The sequence below is a fragment of the Neopelma chrysocephalum genome, unplaced genomic scaffold, assembly GCF_003984885.1.
Source record: "Neopelma chrysocephalum unplaced genomic scaffold, ASM398488v2 Primary Assembly neopelma1_44, whole genome shotgun sequence".
NCBI classification, from domain to species: domain Eukaryota; kingdom Metazoa; phylum Chordata; class Aves; order Passeriformes; family Pipridae; genus Neopelma; species Neopelma chrysocephalum.
Genome location: NW_020897703.1, coordinates 11,452,152 through 11,477,069, shown reverse-complemented (window position 1 = coordinate 11,477,069; position 24,918 = coordinate 11,452,152). Strand labels below are relative to the sequence as shown.

Genomic DNA, 24,918 nt, shown 5'->3' with positions numbered 1-24,918 from the left:
TGTAATTTGTTATAACCAGGTGTCCTTTCATCTGAATTTCATGTTTGAACTTGTCTGACACAATCCAGCTATTGTCCACAAAATCATTCCTTTCGATAGAGAATTAAATCTGCAATTTCATGCTACTAAAACTTAGCAGTAGATGCAGAGCAGGCCTCAAATGAGGACATGTATCTCTCTGTTCAAAATGCACTTCGTTTTGTAATTCTCAGTCTCATCTGTTAGGTACACACACAGTACTACTAAAATTCTCTCTTTACTCTCTGTGCTTATATTTGGCATAAAAAAATTAGTCAAGTGATTTACACCTTCTATGCATATTTCTTGTATATTAGAAATAATACTTTTACTTTTCTGTGCTTTATTTACAGACAGGTGAACAAATTCATGTCAGTTTGCCACTGTCTCAGCAAGTTTCTAATGAAAGCAGGCTCTCTATGTCTGAATCTGTTTCAGAGTTCTTTGATGCACAGGAAGTGCTTCTATCTGCCAGCTCGTCAGAAAATGAGGTAGGCTGTGACAGCATGCTGCAGCTTTGCTGTTGGACAGATTTAGGTATTGCTACCACTACTGAATTACTTTTTTTTATATAATGCTACTTAGAAGGTGTAGATAAATAAACATGAGACTACCATGTGATGAGGTGCAGATGTTCCCTGAGATGTAAAACTGAGTTGAAAGTTATTTGTATCAGTAGCTTATATTCAGTGCATGTCCTTTCTAGTTCCACATAAGGATGACATAAGAGGAACAGTTATGTCTGACTATGCAGTCAACTAAATTTAGATTCTAAAATATTCTTAAAAAGTCCCCCAAACAACAGTCTTCTCCTGTACACATAAAGTTATGCTCTGTAATGAGAGAAATAGACAAAAAAGTAGTATTTCTGGAAAAAATAATTGTTTAAAACAATTCTTAAAACCAGTCCTAACACCAATGTGATTCTTGTTTTGCAAAATGATAGGTTGATATTTATATAATTTTTTTCTGAAACAGAAGCTGCGTTTTATCGTTTGCTTCTTTATAAAGAGCACAAATCTGACTCTCTCTTCTCACCTTCCATCCCTAGCACATTATGTTGTCAATTTTTTGTTCTGTGATCTCACTTGAAGCCACCTTTTGCAAATTTAATGTCTGTTTTTGGCTTCATAGTAAGAAATTCAGAAACATGAGGAGAATGTAGCATTTGTTTTGACACCTTTAGTGCATTGGCAGTATGGGCTGATTGAAACATCCAGGTGATTTAGTTAAAAGCTCTAATTGGGTAGAGATGATTACTTTGAATATTTGTGTTTCAGTTTACTATTTTTGTCTAATTTGGCAGTATATTTTATATGTATCTGAGTTAATTGATATTTTATTTATGTTTTAGGCTTCTGATGATGAATCTTATATCAGTGATGTGAGCGACAATATATCTGAGGACAACACCAGTGTTGCAGACAACATTTCTCGGCAAAGTATACTGTGTTTCAAACTTTGGAAAATTACATTGGCTATGTTCATGTACCAGAATTACTGCATGTCTGTACAAGACCAACTCAGCTGAAAACAGTGAAGTTGGGCTTGCTTGTTCTGGCAATGAATTGGTTCGATGGAGAAGTCTATTTTTCTTATCTGGTTCTTTCTTATGATAATATTTTTTTCCCTTCCCAGTTCTTAATGGTGAGCTAACAGGAGGCGCATTCAGAAATGGACGGAGAACTTGTCTCCCAGCTCCCAGCCCTGACACCAGTAACATCAATCTGTGGAATATTTTGAGAAATAACATTGGAAAAGATCTTTCCAAAGTATCCATGCCAGTTGAGCTAAACGAACCTCTGAATACCTTGCAACATCTTTGTGAAGAGCTGGAATACAGTGAACTCTTGGACAAGGCTGCTGAAACAGATGATCCTTATGAACGCATGGTAATAAATTTAGTGTGGCACTTCTTCTGTCTGTATTGAAAAGGGAGTTCTTGAGTGGAGGTCCAGGCAGGGTCCTCTCTTGCTCTCCCTGTTCACAGACAACAGACCTGGTCAAAGGTAGAAAAACAGTGTCATGTACGAATTGTAGTTTTAAGGGACTGTTGAAAGACTGAATGAGGCCATGAATAAAAAGAAATTATATCAACAAAAGGAATACAGTTTATGCTAGTTTTGGCTGGGATGCATGGCTTCATTCTCAGGCATGCTTCATTAATCCAGTTTTCAGTCTGGGTAGAGTGAATTGTGTGATACCATATAGTAATGGCCTGTACGCAAGAATCTCTGCATATTCTCACGTTCTTGTCTGTATTTTCACAGGTTCTCATAGCTGCTTTTGCAGCGTCAGGCTATGCCTCTACCTACTTTAGAGCAGGAAGCAAGCCATTTAACCCTTTGCTTGGAGAAACTTATGAATGTATTAGAGAAGACAAAGGATTTAGATTTTTCTCAGAGCAGGTAAAACTTTTTTCTAGATAGACACTCCCATTTAGATTTTGGTTTCTTCATTTTTATAGAATAATATCATTTTTTATTTCTAGTTAGAATAGTTTGCTTTCTTAGTAGTAAATAAATATTGTTAGTATGAATGAGTTTCATTAAATGCTAGAAGGTATATGTTTTTATAGTAATCGCAAGGAACTGTTTTAAGTACAAACATTTAAGTTGTCTCTGTTAACACATAGGATACTGAAGAGTGGGGGCTATTTAGTATTTTCATATTTCAATAACAATTGTACTGTCTTAGGAATGAAAATTAAATGTTTTTAACTCAACCAAACTGTTTTCCAGGTTAGCCACCATCCTCCAATTTCAGCCTGTCACTGTGAATCGAAGAACTTCGTGTTTTGGCAAGGTATAGTTTTTTAATTTAAAAACATAAATTCTTTTTGATTGTCAAGTAAAAACATGTCAGTACAACCTGAGATTTGCATTTGGAACTTACTCAAAATTTCTCTGCTTATTTTTGAAGTAACATCTTCAAAAACATTATAAACTGATGGTCTGATTTCACTCCCAATTCTCGTTCTTAAGAGTGAGCAAACGTGTTACAACTTCCCTTGTCATTTGCAGTCTGTTTTTACTTTTCTGTTTAAAAGCTTTTTACCAAGAAAATTACTATTTCTTACAAATGCAAGGAGTTCTTTTTACACATTTGAACAAATAACTCCTTTTTTTCTTGTATCTATTGACATATGCCTTTAATTTATATTGAATGTCTTCATGAGGGCTTTGACAATAATGTAGCACAGACGTGATTCCTAGAAGAAAATTAAACTTATCTTTAGTTTTTCTGACCTAATGTAATTTTCTAGTGGTTTTTTTTTCTTTTGTATTATCGTGGCAAATTGATACTATCTACTGTCCTATTTTGAACCGGGTGGCCTAGCACAGATCATCTCTTGTGTCACACTGATCACTGCAAGGGGGAGACTTTGGTCATTTTAGTTTTTTAAATCTTTCACTATTATATTCAGATATCAGGTGGAAAAACAAATTCTGGGGGAAATCAATGGAAATTCTACCAGTTGGAACCTTGAATGTGACTCTTCCAAAGTAAGCTACTGTCCTCTCTCCTTTTGTTTTCAGTCTTTGCTGGAATGTAATCTGTGCTGCCTTGTGAATATGGGGGAAAATGTAGACAGACATCACATGAATTGTACTAGTGAGGGTTAATGCCTGGCTCAAACATCTCTTTAGTGTTCAGGTGGGGTTATTGAAGCATTTTTGAGCCTGAAGATCCATTTCATTTTTTGTAGGAAAAATATGCAAACTCTCTAGAAAGTGATGGAGAGAGGGGGATAGAAATGTTTCAGGAGAGAGAACCCATGTTTTATATGTGCAGTAGTGAACAAGGCTGCTGTATAGGACTGTCAGCAGCTAGCACTGTCCTAAAGCTCTCAGTGTTGCTAAGTGTTCCCTCAGAACAACCACTAGTGGCCCTATAAGTCCTTTTTTCAAAATGTAGATAAACTAAAGCATGTTCTTCAGATGTTGGCAGAGTAGTGAGAAGTAATAGTTTCACCACAGGTAAGACTCTGAAGCTCTGATGGTGAATGTGCTTTGCACAATATAATACCCTCATTTTATTCTTGTTTGACATTAAAGATCCTCTGGCTCTGGATAGTTGTTACAGAGAGAAAGGGATGATGCACCAATGTGCTCCTGGCTTCCTTCCTTTCCTTGATCTTCTTTTCATATTTATTTTGTTCTGTTTGTGATTTATTTATATTGTCAGCTTATAATCTCAATTCAGCCACATGTTGGTCTGTGAGACACCATCCTGCCCTGATAGGAATTGTGGCCAAAGCACTTTACTGTGAGGACAGTGAATATTCCATGCAGGGCTTCAGTGGTTCATAATGTCTTGATTTGTGGTTCATAGCACCATTCTGGAGTTCTCTGCAGGGGACCTTAGGTGAGCTTCTCTAAGGAGGATTAATAATGTACCCAGAAGCAGTACTTCATTACTGTAAGCTATGCAGATGTTTATGAGCAATATGGTCTTGTATTTACAATAATGAAGCAATGTTTTACTTTTTTGTCAGTAAAGAGCATGATTAATAGATGTTACCAACTAGTTTTTAATCTGTTCTTAGGTACGGAGACTACTATGTCTGGAACAAAGTCACTACTTGCATACATAATATTCTTAGTGGAAGGAGATGGATAGAGCACTATGGAGAGATAACTATCAGAAACACAAAAAGCAGTATTTGTATTTGTAAACTCACATTTGTCAAGGTAACATATGGATCCTGATACGTATCCTATATTTATATAATTACATAATTTAAGCATACATCAGTTCTTGATTTCTTCAGTATTCCTGAAATCCACATTCCACATTTTATCTTATCAGTGTTCATAAATATGTAAATTTTCAAATGAGAATGCTATGTCAAATGGTATGATTCTATTCCACTGAACATTTGATATCAGTGTGTTCCATTGCTGTATAGTTGTGTGCTGTACTGTTCCTGGGTTCAGATTAAAAATCAAATGTCAATTTTTTTTATATTACCACAATGAAAACACAAAGTCACTGTGTGCTACTGTGCCATTTTACTTCTGACTTTACTAGAATTTGTTGGTCAATATTTTATCTCTTTAGATTAAATAATGCTGCTTTGGTTCATAGTATTTTAATATTGAGGCAACGACCATATATAAAAATAGAACTCTGTATAGCTATGTTATCATTTATTACTGTCAATTATTTTCCCTAAAAATAAGTTTGTCTTCATATTGCAACAAAAGACATCTATACCATTGCAGTGTTAGCAATGGAGTGTTACCATAAATCTGAAATCTGTGTTTTGATTGATGTTCTGAGAACGGGCAGCTGGCTCTTAGATGAAGGTATAAGAAATAAATGTGTCTAATAAAAGCAAAACAGAGAAGAGAAATAGAAAGAAACAAATAACAAATAATATTGGCTGAATGTCTTCCTTGCTGCAAGCAGTAGTGCATGGCACCCATCAGAGGATTTCCTTACAGGTACGGGTATTTCTTCATATAGGAAGAGGAGGGGTTAGTTGGCTTCGACTGGCAAAGTGTCATTTTCACAGAATTGTGTGGGATTTGGGTTAATGCATGACCATGTAGTTCCCAGATGTGCAGATAATTTAAATCCTTTTATGCCAAAACCACGTAGAAAATTATTCAGGGTTTCTCATATATTAAATCAATTAATATTCAGATCATCTGACTTTCGAATTTTGGTAGTCTTGGTTCCCAGTGAGCTGTTCCGATACAAAATTTGGACAGTGGGTGCCACATAGCAAGATTCGTGCAGTATGTGTATTGGTACAATAGGTAGAGAGAAAAAGAGTGTGAACTAGTAATTTTTGCTTAAACTTGCAGGTGAACTACTGGAATTCAAATGTAAATGAGGTCCAGGGTGTTGTGATAGATCAAGAAGGGAAAGTGGTTCATCGTCTCTTTGGAAAGTGGCATGAAGGCCTTTACTGTGGAGTTGCACCTTCAGCCAAATGCATATGGAGGCCAGGTAGGAAGCTCATAATTAACTCCAGCAGGTGTTGTGGGGTAAACCTAGACCTAGACTACGTAAAACTGTTTTAGCCTTCACTTTAAGTACACAAAATACCGCTAGAGAAATTAAAATTCCCGGCTAGACAAATAAACAAGAACTTACATGACTTTAAAATAGTGGTAAATGAAAGTGTTCTTACAGGGCATAATCTTCCACGTCACAGTCTGACTCCAGGTCAGACTGGATTCTTAGGGTCAACATGAGAATAAAATTAAGAAAAAAAACAGGTGTCTGGGCTGGCCAGTCTGCCTTCTCACAGAGAGTGAGGTAACTCACTTGGATTCAACAAATACGAGTTTGAGTTTGTTGTCTTTATTAGCTTTAAGAATTGGTCATCAGAGATGGTTTTAAGATCTAATTTCAACTTCCTTACTGCTTGCTTAGAGGCGTTGAGGTTGAATGAATCATCCTTTGCATCTGTGTCTGTTGTACATGCGTGTATCTTTCATACATGCATTATCCAGGAATTGTCACTATTCTTAGTATTTTGAATCCTGCTCTGTATCTGTAGTATTTTGAGCCCTGTTTTGCACCCTGCTCTCTGCAATGTCTGCTGTGACTGCTGATAGTGCAGTAAGGTGTTGGACAGTGGAATCAGTCTGTGAGGGAGCAGTAAGTTCCAAAATTAACTCTAAAGATCAGTTAAGTTCAGGTTTTTGACAGATATTTGTTAAGCCCACTTTCTGGGGAACAGCAAATTATTTTTTACTTGAAAATCTTGAAAACATTAATTTTTATTTTAAAAGGAGTGAAGATCATAAAAGTTTTTAGTCTATTAGCATGTAATTACAACCTTTGCAGATAAGCAGTTGAAATTAATATTTAGTGAATTTTGTTCCACCTAGTTTTGATGCTTTTTAATTGTAAGAGTAAAATATATTATTTTTTTCTGTTAGAATTTAATAAATAAAGGAATCTCTTGCATATTTAGAGTAATAGCTTAAAAAGCTTTTTTCTTTCTCTTATATGCATACAGGCTCGATGCCAACCAATTATGAACGTTATTACGGCTTCACAAGGTTTGCTATTGAGCTAAATGAATTAGATCCTTTATTGAAAGATCTTCTTCCTGCAACAGATGCCCGCTTCAGGCCAGATCAAAGGCAAGAATGGTTATTTATACACTTAATATTTGGGGGGCTTAAGGCTGGGTTTGGCTGAGTCTTGAATTTTGTCTGTGTCTTCACTGCAGTCTGAATTAAGCTTTGGAGAATTCTGCTAGTAGAGAAGACAGTATTGCAATCAAATTTTTGTTTTATCCAGTTAAGTTAAAGTAGAAAGCTTCTTCTATGGTAAAGCTGTAGTGCAATCTTGGGGCAGATTTCTCCTAACAAGCTGAAAGACAGGCTCTGAATGTCATGCCCTCCTGCTATGAATGGAAGCAACACTAATTCCCTCCAAACTCTCAGTTCATAGTACTTCAGCATTTGTGATATGCTGAAGTTACTGAAGAAAGTGTATGCCTTAGGCTATAGGTCAGGCACATGTAGCTGGGAAGTCACATCTCAGACTAGATCTGAAAGTAGGTACAACACAGACAGCAGACTTGGCTTCTGCTTACCTTTTGTGATGATTGGTGCTAAAAAAATCCCTTGTATTCGACACTGAATGATTGCTATAGGGCCTGCTGTTAATCCTACAGGCTTCTGGAGGAGGGAAATATAGAAGCAGCAGCATCTGAGAAACAAAGAATAGAGGAACTTCAGAGAGCTCGGAGGCGGTACATGGAAGAAAATGGCATCGAATATGTACCCAAATTTTTTAAGTGAGTCTATTTACTTGAGCGATAAGTTTCTGTTTTCTATAGTGTAACTGGACAAAGTACTACAAGAGTTACCACCAACCTAGTCTGTTAATCATGAAAGCTTGGAAAGTTGCAGTTTCAAGAAACATAATTAGATACCTGATCTCTGCGTGAAGCATTTTTTACATAGTTTAAAGCTTCATAATGGAAAGATCACTTTCTCACAATGGGCGACAGCTATACAAGCCAAATGAACCCCTTGGTTCATTGAACTTTGAAGTGGAATAGAAGTATAATATTGAAATCTGAGATTTACCTAGGTTATTTTTTTAAGTCATTGCATAAACCAAGTAATGTGTGGCCTGAACAACAACATTGAACATATGTATATATATCTATCTATATCTATATATATCTAAAATGTATATATAAATGTATATGTATGCACCTAAAGTTTATTTATTTTAGAGGGAAGGGCTTTTTTGTCTGTTGGTTTTTCATTAAGCATTCTTCTGAAACAAGGGATAGTCATACCAAATAGCCCGATATTTAGCATGGGGAATCAAAAGTGAAAAGACTGAATGTGCTTGATGCAGTGGTAGTATAATGTGAGCAAAATACAGGGGAGACAAAAAAAAATGGTAAAAGGCTTACATTCTGCAAGCTACAGCTGTTGAATGATCCCCTGCACATAATCAGAATCTGTAGTGGCCAGAGAGGTTTTATATGGCTCTAAGACCTGTTCACACATATCAGACAACAGGTTTGCAATCTGTTTGTAGGCTCTTTTCTCTATCTTCCACTTTTGACATAGGTAGAGGTTGATTTTTGTTTTTAAATCCGTGACTGTTCTTGTGTCCTTTAGAAATACGAAATTGTATTTAATATTGGTTAGATCAGAGAGGTTTGGAATTTGATTTTACATTGCATAAGAGATCTATGGTCAAAACTTTTTTCCCTCTCCATCTCCCTCTTTTTTTTTTTCCACTTTCTGCAGAAAAGTTATCGACACTAATCAAAGAGAAGCCTGGGTTAGCAATGAAACCTACTGGGAACTGCGAAAGGATCCTGGCTTTAGTAAAGTAGACATTCCTGTACTCTGGTAAACTGAGAATGTAGATCTAGTAAACATATCACTCTGAAGAAAAAAAAATAACTATGCACAATATGTTTCTTATAGCTAAGCGTGGTTTGTGGGTCTACGGAAAAAACGTATCATACACATTTATATTCATCTTTATAATGGACTTTTGAAAGTGCATTAGACCAGGCCCCTGACCACTTCTGGATCTTTTTAATTTTGCAGCAGCCATTTAAAAAAAAAAAAGAAAAAAAAGGAACAAAAACCTTTTAAAGTTTCATATGCTGAAAATTCAGAACAAAAGAAGCAGATGAGTTATCCAAAGTCACTCAGAAGAGGTGGTAAGCGCAAGACTGCAACCGGTGCTTTAAACAGACATTAAGAGTAATACACTTTAAATTAAAAAAAAAAGGAAGAAAAAGAGAAAAACATCCATTTTGTTTCAACTATTTTTGTTAAAAACTCTTGGGTCACAACACTGACATTTCTGGCTTCAGGTTAGTCCTTTGATGTGATGTGCTTGGACTGGCCTTTGTCAAAACGATATGCTTTTCCGGAAGCTGTTCCCATTCATATGCCATTGTTCATGCCTTAACAAAATATGAAGATGTACAGTAAGTAATTTTAAAATATCTATGCTTAGGCTTATGTGAAGGGCAGATTTTTAAAGCACTAGAATTTTATCATAATAAAAATATTGGACGAGCTGCATTATTTAAAATCAAAAGACAACCAAACATCTAAATGTATTTCAGAGGAATGAGATGTACATGCTTTAGCTTTGGGATGCTGACTGTATAATCAGACTGAAAAGAAACTCCTACCTGGTTGAATTTGAGACAATTTTGCTAAATTCATATGAATTGCTAGTCAGAAACTTCGTATTCTAAAATGACTGATGCTGAGATGCAGTCATCACTTTTAGCACTGGCTGGACATAGACGTCACAGTTAATCTCATTTTCCCATAACTGTTTATACAATTAGAAATCCCTGAAGCTTTGCAACAGCGTTAAAAGCACAGAAGGATTTCATGGGAAGGTCTCTGGCTTCTCTCCAGAAGCTGGATAGTACTGTAAATGCAACTGTTTTCTGCTACACACACTGTTTACTTTCCTGGCTCTGTTTTTTCCCCCCATCCACTTTTCTTATCTAAATTTATATTTGAGCGTATGGCAGAGGCTTCCAAGTGTTGTAGCTAACAACTACTACTTGTTTTGCCAAAATAGCTTTTGTGTGAAATTATACTTTACATTCTTCCATTAAGTGGTTCTATATTTTTTGATTAAGAACCAAGTCTCTTACATGTTGCTAAGCTTCAGTTAATACAAGTGGGAGAAGGCTTGGCACTTTCTATTTGAAAATCTCTGAATGTTAAAAGTAGGAGGGCAGATTTTAATAGAAGGAAAAAAGCAATTTATTAGATAAAAACTACATTCCATATAGTATGATCTAGTCTTCCATTTATACATGTATTATATATCCTGCCATCGATGATAGGTTAGATTTCATGCATATACAGTGTATTTCTTTCTGCCCATACACAGCATACCTAGTGCACACAGATTTTTGTATTTAAGATTGATTCCAGTACTGAGACCTAAAATAAAATTACTAGATAAGTGTGTGATCCTGCCAGCAGAGCTGCTTGATCACTGTGGATCACCACACATGCCCAGCTCTCAGCCTGCTTCTTCATTTTGCAGAGTCAGCTCCCTATAGAACTCAGATTACTTTGGTTGTTCAGTTTAGTTCTCCCTGTTGATTATATGACAAAATAACTAGCAGGGCAACTAGCTACTAATCAGTTCCAATTTCTTCATGCAGTTCTGTTAACAGAAAGAATTATGAAAACCTAAAGAAAATATTGAGTAGGCTTTTTAAGAATTGTGAATGCTGATGAATTGTATATCAATATTTGGTATAAAAAAAGCTATGTGTAGATGAATAGGACTTCTTCCAAAGAAAATTTTAAATTTTTCAAAGAATGCTGTCTTTTTCTTTCCTAGTTGAACCTAATCTGATTTATTCATTTTTTTTATTTCTGCAACTGTTATTATAAGAAAATGAAAATATATCAAAGTTTGGTTTTTAAAGTAATATTTGGTTAACTTCATCCTACTTGCTTTAATAACATTACTATGAATCAAATTTGCACATTGTGCGCAAAATAGCAATTAATTATTCTGTGTTGCTTTCTTTAAAACCAACTCTATTAAACTCTTGTCCACCTCTTGCTCCAGTCTTTGTGTGCAGTTCACTGTGATAGTAGGAAGCATTATGTGTGTATGACTGCAAGTACATTTGAGGGACAGAACTGCATTTCCTCAAATTTTTAATTTAAATACAGAAAGAAGGTCATTAGTTTTACAGTGTTCTGGTAGTGCTTTGTGAATGGCATTATTTGCAATGCAAACTGAAACTTGGTGAACAGTGAAGATACTATCACTGAATTATTTTTTACAATTGTTTATTTGACTCTCATTGAAAGAAAAATAGTGTTAACATCTTTAGAATTTAAAAAATCTGTGGTATGCTAAATCTTTCTATTGAAGGCACTTTCTAAGTCTAGTGAATGTTAAATTAGTTTAATTAGTAAGTAGAGAAAACACAAAATGATGCAACACAAAATATTTTCAGTCTTTATCAGAAGTTGAAAAGTGCTACCGGATGTACTGTAAAGCAGTTTCTATAGTGCAGAATTCTCTGGATTCTGTGTGAAGTCCGTTATTAAATTTTTTTCTCTAATGTTGATGGACATAATGGCATATTTGGGGCTGTTTCTAAAAACAGTGGGTTTGGGGGCTTCTATCCAAATTACAATTTTTAGTCAACCTGTGAATTTTCACAGCACTGAGTCACAGGGGATAGAGTTCTTTTCACATCCCCTGCCCATGTAGTGCAGAATGGAGTATCTAATGTTGCAAAGAGAGTGCACCACTGGTTGTTTTGCAGCCTGGCATCTATTGTAAGTACCAGCTCTTTTTGGCAGGGCTTCTGCTCAGGCATCCCTTCCCAGCACGTGTGATTTTTCTGCTCCAGGAGCAGATCTTTCCACATCTATTGAACCTCATGAAGTGTTTTCTGGCCCAGTCCTCAAGTTGAGCAGCGTCCCTCTGGTTCAAGCTTTGCCATTTGGCATGCCATCTCATCCTCCTGATTTAATGTCATCTGTGAACTAGTTAGCATGTAGCCTTGTGTCCTTGTCTGGGTCACTGGTGAGATGTTGATTGACATGGGCCACAAAATTGATCCCTGCAGGGCCATCCTCATTGTTGGCTGCCAGTGGGGCGTAAAACATATCAAGTGAGCTGTACTTTCAATTAATATTTTAAGAGTGTACCCTAATTTCCTCCCTGTTCTGGAACTGTGATTGGTAATAATATGATTGATAATAATAGATATTTTCATCGAATGTAATGTCTTACAAAGACTTAAATAGCTTCATTCTTATTTTAGATCAGTATTAATAAGGTGGTAGATTTTTTGGCATATTGAAATTGTTATCTCACTGGGAGAGACTATTTGAGTATGAGTTGATTTTCATACAGTATCACTGTGATTAAAAAGTCATCTAGACATCCATTCTAATTTTAGACAGATGTAAGTTGCATGAAATAAACTTTTTTATATTTAGCGTTAAAAGTGCAATTCCCACTATAGTAGTCTTTTCATCTTACAAATAACGATACCCTTTTTTTTTTTCTCATTTTGAACTTCTGACGCCGAATGACGTTGTATGGCATCTGTGGGTTTTATTTGAATAGCACATGCCAGGAATATGTCAAGTATTACAGTGCATATACATGGTACAGTTTTGAAAGATATTATCCTTAATTCCCTACTGAACGCTGTCAGCGTTTTATGGAAGCAAATTACACAAACTTTAGGGCACACTAGGAGCCAGTGCTGGTCCTGCCCTCATGGGCACCTGGTGAGGAGTTTGCATTTGGGCTGTGTCCATGTCCTCTGTTTGCAATGGAGGTCACATAATTTTCTCACCTCTCACCAGTGGAGCCCAGCACAAAGCCAGTCTTGCATTAAGTTTGTCTCAAAAAATTGGAATTTTCAGAAATACCCTAAAGGAAGGGAGGGGAGGTTCATTTGCAATTGCACAATAACCAGGAGGGCTGATTGTACCAGTTCTCTTTATTTTGCTAAAGTTGCTTTCACTGGCAAAGCTGTTTTAGTATAGGGAAGGTTTGTGTGGTCTCTGTTTTACAGAATTTTAAACATTGTCTGGTGCAACAATAAGCAGTAGCTGTGTAACGTGCCATTGACTGCAGTTGTAATCCAAGGAATTAATACTTTTAGATGTCATTACTAATAATAGAAATGCATAATGAAAGTAAGAGACTTTTTCAGATTAAATCCACCTGAAAGGAAAGTGTATTTGTGTTCATATGGTAAAATTACAGTAGGGGTTAAGTTAGAGAGTTTGGCTCACCTGGTGGAATAAGATTAACATTGACAAAATTGTGTAAGAAACACTGGAATGGCTTTACTGGTAACCGTGTGTTACACACAGACCTGGGAGAAAGCTAACAAAATTTACTATGTCATAACTGCTTACCTTGGCAGCTAGTGGGGTGAAAAATACTATCTTGTTTTTTCTTTCTGTCATTAAGTATTAGTCATCAAAACTGTATAAAACTTGAATTTGCTCTTTAGTAAATATATTGATAGAAGTCGAGATATATTTAGTGTAAAGAGTAGTATAATTTTCTACTTTACCATCCATGGTTACTTTTATGATAATTCTGATATCACTCAGTATTTTCATTAAGAAAGGTCTTTTTTTCTCCTTCTTTTTTTTTATTTCTTCTTTTTTTTTTTAACAGAAGAATCTAGACTAAGTACGTTAATAAAGGTTTAATTAGAACAGTGACTGGAACCTAGGAGAATGTTGCAAATCTGAGTAAGGTCTGAGAAATGGCTTATTTACAGCAATTTACTTTATTTTTGTATTATATTGTAAGGAGTCTACTTACAAAAGCAAATGCATTATTTACTTTTTAAACTAGGGTATGTCAAGTATTTTCATTCATTGGCTTTGGTGTAAACTATGTATTTCTTTCACTAAACTAAAAAGCCTCTTTATAAGAGGACTTTTATATGGTCTCTTGCACGTTTAAAAAATGATATTGTTGTACTTGTGTTTTATATACCAACCTTCTCCTTTGTCAAATTTTGTGGCATTATAAACCCCTCATATCTTTAATTTTTTTTTACCTTCCTTACAATCTTTGACAAACCTCAGAAAAGAAAGGAAATAGATGACAATGGAGAATGGTGAAACTAGACACAGAAGCTGTCCATATGAGATGTAAAAAATTGAAAGTTTTCTAACTTCTATGAATTAAAATGTCATCAGAGCTATTGAATCCATTTCAGGCAGGTTATCTTAATACCATTTTTCTTTCCACTGATCCATGACAGCATGAAAAAAGGGAAGATTGGTGACATTTGCTCAGAATTAATGTGAAGGTGAAGGGAAGTTTTTATTCCTTTTATAAATAAAAAATGACTGTAGCCAGCATTTGGCTGAAGGTGTCTTGGCAATGTGGACAAAGGGAGTTTCATATTTTATAAATAAGGAAACTATAAAGTCTGAATATATAATCAGCAGTTTGTAATATGTCTTTCTGACCTATGAATAATTCATTTAAGTATGGTAAAGCTCCTTATTTGTACTCCTGGAGCAATGATTCAGATGTCTCCTGTGAAACACTTGAAACATATTTCCATATTGACTGCTACTTTTAATGGTCTGCATTGATGAAAGGGGGATATCTTACGCTAATGTATGATGTTGCTGGCCCAGAACATTAGGCATGCAAAATGGGAAGAGGGGAGGAAATCCCTTCAAAAACTCAGAAGTGGGTAGCTTATCTGAGTATCAAAATGATGTGCTATACAAGAGCAGCACACACACTGGGAAATATTCAACCAGAACTGTTGTTCTTCACTGAGATACTTGCTCCTTGTGCCAGTTGGTGCAGCCACACATGCAACGTCTTTTTCTGAAGTAGCATCACTTCCTAGGATTGCGCTTGTGTCCCAGTGATTGATTTGTCAGGTCCACCAAGAACAACCAGTGTTAGAGTCAGGACTGCAAACTCAGATTTCTTGTCTATTAGTCCTGTGCTGAATGCTCTGTCTTTCTTTGTTAAATTCACCTGAACAAGGAATATGACGGTAACATTAACATAGTTAATGCAAGGTTAATCCTCAGTATTTTCCAGGCAAAGGAAAATTCAGGATAGCTCATTTAACTGTGTGGAAGAACCACAGGTGAGATCTTCTATTATCCTTGTATTTGCTTAATATTTTATAAAATATTTTGAGAGTGGATCACAATAAATATATTAAAATCACTTTGTCACCTGTCTTGAAATCAACCTTGAAAATTGTCATTACAATTTGAAGTTAGAAAATAGGTCTATTTGGTTCTTAAAATAAGTGTTACTGATATTCTTTAGTGGTTGAGATATAGTATAACAAATTCAGATCACAATAAATTTTATTTTCAGCTAAGTCTCACGGAAGACCTGACTGAGCAGAAAAATAAGTGCTGATGAGTGTATTTTGGTATGCAGGCATAAACGCAAGATGACAACTTCTACCTTAGTTAAGCTTTCCCTCTAATTAGCAAAGACACTGCTTTTGTTCCTTTGTAACTATTTCCAAACTACTTGTTCTTTCCTCACTGAGAATTAATCACATGTGAAGTTTGAGTTTTAAAAATTAAACCACATTTGGAACTCTGCAGACATAAAGAGTGGTGCTTCTATCTTGCACCTAATGCTCATGTCTTGCTAAATCTCCAGCTCTCAGGGTGGACTAATGAAATTTCACCCTTGGACCAAAAAGAAATATTTTCCAGTGGGATTCTTCTTTGTATATTAATTTGTGTCTAAGTTACTTACTATAAAATAAGTAAGCAATCAAGCTGCTAGTGTCTGATATTTGAGGTAATTTTCTTCCTCAAAATGCATAGCAAACTACTTGTTCTTCATCTCTTACTGCTAGTCTGAAGAGGATACTTTTATTTAGTATGTAAAAAGCCATCATAAAATTAAACTACTGTGGTATCCAGAGAGATTATTATGATAGTTCTGTATTAGGATATTAGGTATATTTTCCTTGTTGTAACCAGTAGCAAGACTCTTCTCTGGGTCTTTATCTACATTTCTCTGTATAATTAACTCTTTAGTGATTTGTGATTTCTTAGTACTTCAATAGCAAAGAATTTTGTATTTTCTTTCACTTTTGCACAAAGTTCATATAAATTTGGAATAATGTCACACTTTTTTGGTGTGATCGGATCCCATGCGCACGTCTATGAAATGTAGTAAATGTTAGTATTTTTTACCTTGCTCAGATTATGAGAATGCCACTAGAAGAGTAAGGTTTATATTAGTTGTGATTTTTACATTGCCTTACTGAGCTTCTTTGCTTTTAACAGCCTTTCAGATGGGAAACAGCCCTGTGCCAATTCTTTAGCAGGCCAAAATGTCAGAATCTAAATAGCTAGAAGAGCATTCTTTGCTGATTGCCCATGTCCCTGTGCTTGTTCTGAAAAAAACCCCAAATCTGTTGATTCCTTGTACACCTCTTCGCATAGCATACTTGTAAAAGGAGGTTCTCAGAGCCTTTCCACTGTGATTATGCTATTATGTCAGCAAGAAAGGCATACAGAAACTTGCTTTGTGGTTTTTAAGATGAATTTAAAGGCAAATAGTTGCCTTCTAGAAGCATAACATATAGAGCCAGTGCTACTTTTCAGTACTGGGTAGACAGTATCTGTTTTAGAGAGAATAATGACAAAGGGTCTGAGTTCTAGATGCACCAGAAAAAAAATTTTCTGTTGTTTGAAAGCAATAAAAAAGGGTGACTTAAGGGAAAGATAGACATTGAGAAGTATTTATGTACCCAGCCACCCAAATGTTGCAGAAGGCATTATTTTTGAGCGCTGTAATACTAAGCCTCACCTGCAGCACCCTTAATTTTATGCTCAAAAGTTCACTGTGGACTTACATAATGAGATGAAGAAGAATAGGATATGGGAAAAAAAATCAGTGCCATCATTTCTAAATACTCAATAAAATATTGATTTGCAAATATTTGTAGTGAAAATTATATAAGGTACTTATAGTATTGCAATTTTCAAAAGCATAAATTTAGTCCTTCATAGTGCATTCAGTAATTTAACATTAAAAAATATTGTTGATTGATCTTGATTGATTTCTTGCAAATGCATTCATCCATGCTTGACTATTCACAAGTTTGGGGTGTCTTCAGGATGATTCTTCTTTACATCACATCTTATTATTCTGTTTCCAGATATGGGCTGTAATTGTGCCTGTAAAAACCATTTTATTGCATATGGTTACTAGGCATCAGTGGCTGAGGAATAATACAGAAAGAATATTATTTGCAAATTCCAAATCTATAGACTTATTTCACTGTAAGAGTTAATCAGCAGTGCACATCAGATTTTTCCTGCTTCGTCTGCTTGGCCTCCAATGTTGCACAGGCATCAATACTTACTTAGTACGAACGTTGCAGTTTAAATCAGTTTAAAAGATGTAGATGCTTAAGTTCAACTAAAAATGCTCAACAGTGACATTCCTAGGAAAAATATATAGCTGGTTACCTGGTTACACCAGGCTTTATATTAGTTGATTTTTAGTTCCTACATGCTTAAACAAATGAGCAACTACACAGACAAGGCTTGAACTGCTGTTGGTACTCCATTCTCCATTGAACTCAGTGAGCTTCCAGGTGAGTGGATGATGTAGCTGCCCAAATGTATTTCAGCTGTAGACCTAATGTGCTGTCAAGCCTAGGTATTCAACTAGATGCACTTAAGCTTAATTTTGAACATGTGCACCAAGTTGTGGAAGATAAAATGTGTGAAATTCAGTTGGTTTGACTGCTTGCCACTCAGAGCAGTATATTTGACTTTCCTTTGACTTGCTTGCATTTTGGAACCTTATTCTGGAGCTTGTAGTATATAAAAACAAGTTAACTTCATGCTTCTGCAAAGCTCAGTTAGATATGATATTTGGAAGAAAGAACAGTGCATTAAAACCATAACAATTCATCATATTACGTCTCACTCTGGCAAGCTTAATTGTAAGAATATTTGCAGTCCCTTTTTCTGGTTTCCCTGTACTTTCCCCACGATGGTCCCAGGCCAGAGTTGAGGATTGCTAGTACTGTGTGCCAGTCAAAAAAAGGAGTCTGATCTTTCTGATTTGTGGAAAAGGGGGTGGCTGACTAAGAGCACACTTCTAATCTCAGCCCAGAAAAGCATGAATGTGAGAAAGTGCCTCTTCCGTCTAGGCTTTAGCACATAAACAGAATTGCTTTTTTTGGTATATTGAGTTCTCTGGCTACTTCTGAGATTGAACCTAGCCAGAAAGAAACAGTTAAAATAACAGTTTTAAGTTTCCAGCTGCAACACTTTCTCTGTGTCTTTGCACTTATATGTTGGTTTTGAACGTACTGTTGTAGTAATCCAGAGAGCAGAAGAGGCCTCACACTGACTACCTCTCATGCAATAAAAACCAAGCTCATTCAGTATTTAATGTCGATTACAGTCAAGCATCCTTTGGCCACATGATTCAGGGAGGTGGTAGTGGGGGGGAATAGTAAACAAAAAGTAATAATTAAGACTTTATTCCAGTGATATACGTGGTATACACAATACCCATAACACCAAGTCCAGGTGAAGGAGGTCCTGCCTCTTCTGGTAGGAAATAAAAAGTGAACTTGGCTATGCTATAGTTTTTGTTGTGCTCTAAAATGTAACAAAAGATGTCATCTGTTTCCTTCAGGGTAAGTCAGATTTACCAGGATATTGTGTCCAAAACACACACACAGAATTTTAGTTTTTGAGGAAACATGACGCTCTTTTACCTGTTGCAATGTAATTGGATAATGCATGTACAAATGACTTGTGTAGCCTGCCAATGAATGTTGCTAATGCCTTACCAAAAAAAAAAAAAGATAAAGCATATTTTTTGTATTTTTTTTCCTCAGAGGCAAATCCAAACAATGCTAGATTTGGGAAACTGTTTACTGAAAAGCATTTTCTAATAGATCTCTGAAGAAGTGCAATTGTATAATTATTATTGTTCAGTGCATACAGTACATTGTCTCCATCACTCTGTACACTGCTGCTATTAGTGCTTGTTCTAATAAATCTCAATGTACACTGTTTAAACTGCTGTCATCTGTGTTCTGGTTTATTAACATAACATTGAGAATAGTTCTTGAATGAACTATTTGTAACTAGGTAAGTGAACTGACTGTTAATTGTAAAATTCTTAATATATATTGTACAGATTGATTTTGAAGAGGTGGGTGATAGTGGCAGCAATAGCACTGAATCAGTGGCTTCTCAATAGCATCCCTGTTCCTTTCTAACCTTTTTCCACTGCAGGAATATTTTTATAAAACTTTTTCCATGTGATTCTCTGCACAGTTTCCTTTAGATCTGTTTGGGATCTATCAACTACAGTCTCAAAGAAGGTAATTTTCTTTTTGGCAGTTCCTGGTTTTATCTTCATGCTACAGCTGGCAAGAGCCTTTTTCTTTTTTATTTTTTTCACTTCATCTTGCTCTCTGTAATTAAAGGGAGCTTGAGTATGTTCCCCAAGTTTTGTGAGAGGGTGTAGGAAAAACAATTCCTGATGTTCTCTAATAGAATTGAAAAAGAGGTGTGGAAATTAAAAAAAAAATTGACACCCACCCCTTCTGGCATCTTGGAAAAATAACAGTATGCCATTTTTCCATTGTGTGTTCTTGTCAGTTGTCCAACCCTTAAATTTACTTAAAGTGAAAACGTAATAAAAACCAAAAATTTGGTTGGGAGGAGAAGTTAAGATTTTTGTTCTTTCTTGGCATTCTAAAAAGAACAAGTGTTCAAACAGTCTGGAATGCTGCCTGAGTGGAAGCAATTGCAAAGGAAAGGAAAAGCTTTTTTCATGAATGGCAGTGCTTTCTCTCTTGTGTCAGAGTACACATCTGATCTCATCCAAACCGATGCTCTGAGACAGGTGGCACACTGAGAACATATTCCCTGTCAAACAATTCTATGAGCAGAATTCAGCTCTGCTTTCACATTTGTGTAGTTGAGATCTGTACTTTGCCTCTGAATGCTTTGCAAAACAAATCTAACAGTTTTGGATGACTGTGACTCAGCAAAGTTTCTGTGCGTGAGTTAAGTGTGAAAAGCTCTGTGTCATTACTTAATTGATTAAAAAAAGATCAACACAACAAACCTTTAGGAATAGAGTGCAAGAGGCCTGTGAGGCAGCACTGGCAACCTGACAACTAATTTAGCACCAAAACTATTACTTTAAGTATGAAAGTAAATTACATGAAAGTAAATTAAATATTTAAATTTAATCTAACCAAGAGACAGATGATGCTTCTTCGTAACCACAAACATGTAGGCGCTGTGGTGTGGTGAAGTGAGACAGTGTGGGAAGCTGTTGACAAGATTTCATCCTGACTCAGCTAAAGGAGTTGCCCACAGAAAGCTGTTCCAAGTTTCACTGCTGGTACAAAAATCTGTTCTGATGTGATGATACACAGCATTTTTGTACAGCAAACATATCAAGCTACATGGTTCTCCAAGTCCTTATGATCTCATTAAATATTTAAGCTGGCCTAAATGTTAAAGAAACTTGCAAGTATGCAATATTGAGTTTTCCTGCGCCACAATATGTAGAATTATTTTTCGGGTGAGTAATTATTACGAAATCAAATTAAACTAAACTGAAATATTATTCAAACCCAGGTACTCTAGTTACTGAGTGGTGAGTCTAATTTTACTCAAGGGCAGCAAATGTCTTGTATTAAGACTATGCTTTTTATTTCTGAAAGGTATATCTAAGATGTAACTTAGGCAGAGTAGGTAAAAGACAGGCTAGGTTATCCCATATTTATATCCCAAGTGCATATTAATAATGATATATTTAAAAAATTCAGAACAAATTAATAAAGTGTACATAAATGCATGTTACAGATATGAATCTGCTGCGAAGATGGTTTTTTACCTGTGATTAGACTACACTAGGTTACATTTGTAGTTACAAAGAAAACCTCCAAATTAAAATCAAGTATGTAGTTGCTTTTCTCACTGGTGACTGTCTGGCTATATTTCCTTCAGTAAATAAAAGAAACTAATTACTAGCTCAAATTTCATGATTACTCCAGTTTTCTTGAGCAGATTTTTTGATAAGTCAATGGAGAAAAAAATATAATTAAACATTCCCAAAAGGTTACACTTGTTAGTCTGCAAGTGGACTACAAGTTCTGGTAAAGGCATTGAGATTTTTTTTTAACTGATAAAATTTAAGGTGTCAGTTGTCTTTTAAGTTTCTCTTTAAGTAAGTAATTTTAGAAGGCCTGGAATTATATTTAGCAGTCAAAGAAACTGAAGTGATATAAGTGATATAGCACAAGAGCACATCCATTTTTCAGTTCTAGTTCAAGAGTTTAAATGCTGATCAGCTGACCTAGTATGACAATATTGATCAGGCTACTTTTTATGTTTGATGACAAAAATATTTTATATCAGCTGTCTGTTAAAATGCTTAGTATCTGGAAACTACTCAAGCATATTATTTTATGCCTACATGTGTGAAAAAAAAATTAGGAAAATAGATGAGGAAATATTCTTATATCAGGAAGAAAAACAGGCTGAATAAGCATAGAGGTGATTATGAAAGAGGATACTGAATTCTTGCATGCCCTAAAAACACCTACTTCATTTTGTCTGTTTATAAATACTCTGTATCCAAAGATCTGAGAGTACTCTATAATAATAGTCAATTCTTTCAGTATCCTTTCCTGGGAAGTGATGTATTACCACAGCCACACACGATAGGTTTCATAGACTGGTTAATTGCCCAGTATCACAGAACAGCTAATGTCAGTGACAAAAATAAATGCAGTTCAAGCCTGCTTTTCAGATTAAAATGTGAGGAGAAGAAGCGAGGAACAAGATATGTCTATGACTGAAGGAAGTATTATATAGAGCTAAGTGTTTCAGCGCCTATCAGACAGATTAGCATGGGCAATGTAGACAAATCCTTTGTTTTGTAACCTTTCTTCAGATGTCGTGGCACAGCAGCATCTACAGTTCTACATCCTCATACAGGTGGATGTGCAAGCCACAGGGCTTTCCTCTCACACAGACTCACCCACTGACAGATGCTGGAAAAAAAGGATTAGTTGTTTGGGCAGCATCCTCCAAAGGAAAGGAAGCATTAAACCTACTTCAGGTCACACTGGCTCGTTTGTTTCCAGGTTCATCTTCACAAGCTAATAACGCTAGATGATGAAATCATCTTTGTTGTATGCTTTAATGTTTATGTAACAAATGACCGCTTCTTTTGGCTGAAAGATGGGCCTGCTTTTCATAGGTAGTAAGTATACTATCTGAGCACATCTGTCCCTGGAGGACTACTTTTGCATTTCTTTTTTGTAAATGGTTCACAGCTAAGACATCCATCTGCCTATTAAAAGTATTGCCAATAATATTGGGGCAATTACAAAGAAGCAAAAGCTGGGATATTTCATACACTCTGAAGATGGACACATGAAACACAGATCTGCAGTAATGTGCACATCCATGAACAAAGGTCTGAAACCTGAAAGGTAAGTCTGTGGAAGAGCATATAAAACAGTCACCAGAATGTGTGTTCCTTAATTGCATTTGTGTTTCCTTTTATAATCAACGTGGCTCTAGTGAGAAGGCAGTGAAGTGGTACAAAGGAATCAACTGTGCAGCACATACCAAGTCAACAGATGTTGCTTGTATAAAGGTGAAAGAGGGGCAATGTCAACCTAAAGCCGTAGAGAAACCAGTTGAACTCCACATCTGGTAGCCTTTCACTGATGTAACGCTTACAGTGCAGTGCAGCTTTAAATGCTTTGGTTGTGTATGTAGCACGGACTATGAGTATGTATTATCATAGTTTATTCTGTAGCAGAGAATAGAAGGAGGTTCCAATAGTTTGCTTGAGCTGTAAACTGGAAGAGTGATATATAAGAAGCAAAGTGATAGCAAGTGTGTGCTGCATGTCTTTCAAATGGACTGTTTAATGTGACCTTGAAAATAGTTCAGAACAGCCCTAAAGTTTGTTTGAGATATCTGTATAGAAAAGGATGACAGCATTTCCTGGACCTTTTAAATTTTTTTTCAAGTTCATTCTATTTTGTAAAGTAACTGTTCACACACAAAAGTTTCATAAACACAGAAGTCCATTAAAATACATACCTCTAGAAGCTTCTTATTAAAATTTTCTCCTGACACTACAAAGAGTAGTGGAATATTCAAAAGGATATGGCTCCACAAGAATTAAAACATACTTTAAATGTGGGGAACTTAAAACATTTTAGGACTGGGCTTCTGTAAAAAATTAAAATATGCCACTGCTAATTCAATTGTTCCCCTATACTGCATAATGAAAATATCATTTGGGAACTAATTTAAAATTTTCACTGCACTTGGACTATATTAGAAAAAAATCCAACATGGAACTATCTCTGCTGAAGCTAAGTCTGCTGAAAACCACCTTCTTGCTTTAACTTACTTTCCTTCCCACAGTGATCTCTGAATGCCGTAATGTTTTGTGAACAGCAGTCACTGCAAGCAATGTGCCAAGTTACATCAGTATCCCAGCAAACTGCAAGATCGGGAGTTCAGCATGGCAGTGGTAGTGCCCTCGTACCCAGGAACTTGGTGTGGGAACTGGCTAGTTTTGCTTATACTAGGGAATCTATAGGCATACTCCACCTTAAAAAAATAAAATATAATAAGGACCATATTTTGTCCCATAAATTATTACCACCTGAATATATAACAGGATCTATAGTGCACAGATCCTGTCTTTCTAGGGAAACACGCCATATGCTGAAAGTTGTGGAATTTTGCAAGTAATTTTTTTTCAGTAGCATTTTCTTTTGCTGGTTTTTATATGTTAAATTCTTGCACTTGTTCTTTGGCAGAGATCTGTAGGTAAACGTAATACAGTTCAAAGGCAATTCAGCAAGCAGGTCTGGCAACCAATAGCATCTTTGTGTACACTAAGAAGATATTAAACAAATTACCAGTATAATTTGGTACAAGTTGTGGGTTTAATCCTTTCAAGTGAAATACCAATTCAGTTTATCCAATCAGTTAACACTTAAGATTTCTTTTCTCCCTTCAGCTGACTGGTTAATCATACTGATTTTATTATATGGTTGACTGTGACAAGAAACAAAATCATATCAGATCATATGGATTACAGAAACATCAAAATAATCTACAGATGATTTAAGATTTCTGGATTGAAAATAGTGAAATAATTCCACATTTTCAGTTCCTTGGAAAAATCTCTTTAGACATCCCATAATTACAGATGTCCAATATTCCTGCAGGGATAATGTAGGATAACTATCTGATAATAAAACAAAAACCATTATGGAATTACCTAATAACTACAAGAGGCCTTCTGCATCCTCAAAGGTTATGTATAAGGCAGGATAGTCCTCTACAATTTACTCTTAAAAAGTCTCCACATTAATATCAATATGATGTAAGGAAAAAATATAGTATTTAAGCTTAAAAATTCTCGACTGTATATAACTAATGCTTGCTCTGTTACTGCTCCATGGCTAAGACCCACTCTGAAAAAACAGAACCCATCTTGCATAGGAAACAAAATATCTTGCTGTTCCCTCCAGGTGGGGATAATAGTAAAGAAACTGCAGAACACAGAGCTGAATAAGCTGGCTTGAATCTGCTCCCTGTGTTGAGGCATGAGCTGTCCTTGGGCAAACATACAGTCACATTTGGTCTGCAGGAGACAGACAACACAAAGAGAGGCAGAACAGAGGGCGGTAGTTAGAAGCAGAGAGCAGTTATGCTAGAGTTGTAGGGACAGGAAAATCAATTAAACTCCCATAAAAATAGAGCATGATATCTTTACGTAATTTCATATTTTTTCTTGAACAGAATTCCTCCTTCCAACTGTAGGTTCACCTGCTCTGCAGATGCATCA

At 35.8% G+C, this 24,918-nt stretch overlaps 1 protein-coding gene across 5 annotated transcripts in view; it reads left to right on the top strand.

The window, feature by feature from the left end:
• The window catches only part of OSBPL6 (oxysterol binding protein like 6), a 90,336-nt gene extending 81,076 nt beyond the window's left edge, over positions 1-9,260 (top strand). For all 5 annotated transcript variants that reach the window (XM_027678461.1, XM_027678460.1, XM_027678456.1 and 2 more), the window contains 11 exons: positions 372-509; positions 1,373-1,460; positions 1,657-1,910; positions 2,289-2,426; positions 2,760-2,823; positions 3,446-3,524; positions 4,568-4,712; positions 5,835-5,979; positions 7,001-7,127; positions 7,667-7,789; positions 8,766-9,260. In XM_027678461.1, the coding sequence (XP_027534262.1) occupies positions 372-509; positions 1,373-1,460; positions 1,657-1,910; positions 2,289-2,426; positions 2,760-2,823; positions 3,446-3,524; positions 4,568-4,712; positions 5,835-5,979; positions 7,001-7,127; positions 7,667-7,789; positions 8,766-8,874 (1,410 nt within the window). In that variant the 3' untranslated portion in view covers positions 8,875-9,260. The remainder of the gene's footprint in view (positions 1-371; positions 510-1,372; positions 1,461-1,656; positions 1,911-2,288; positions 2,427-2,759; positions 2,824-3,445; positions 3,525-4,567; positions 4,713-5,834; positions 5,980-7,000; positions 7,128-7,666; positions 7,790-8,765) is intronic.
• The last annotated feature ends 15,658 nt before the right edge of the window (positions 9,261-24,918 follow it).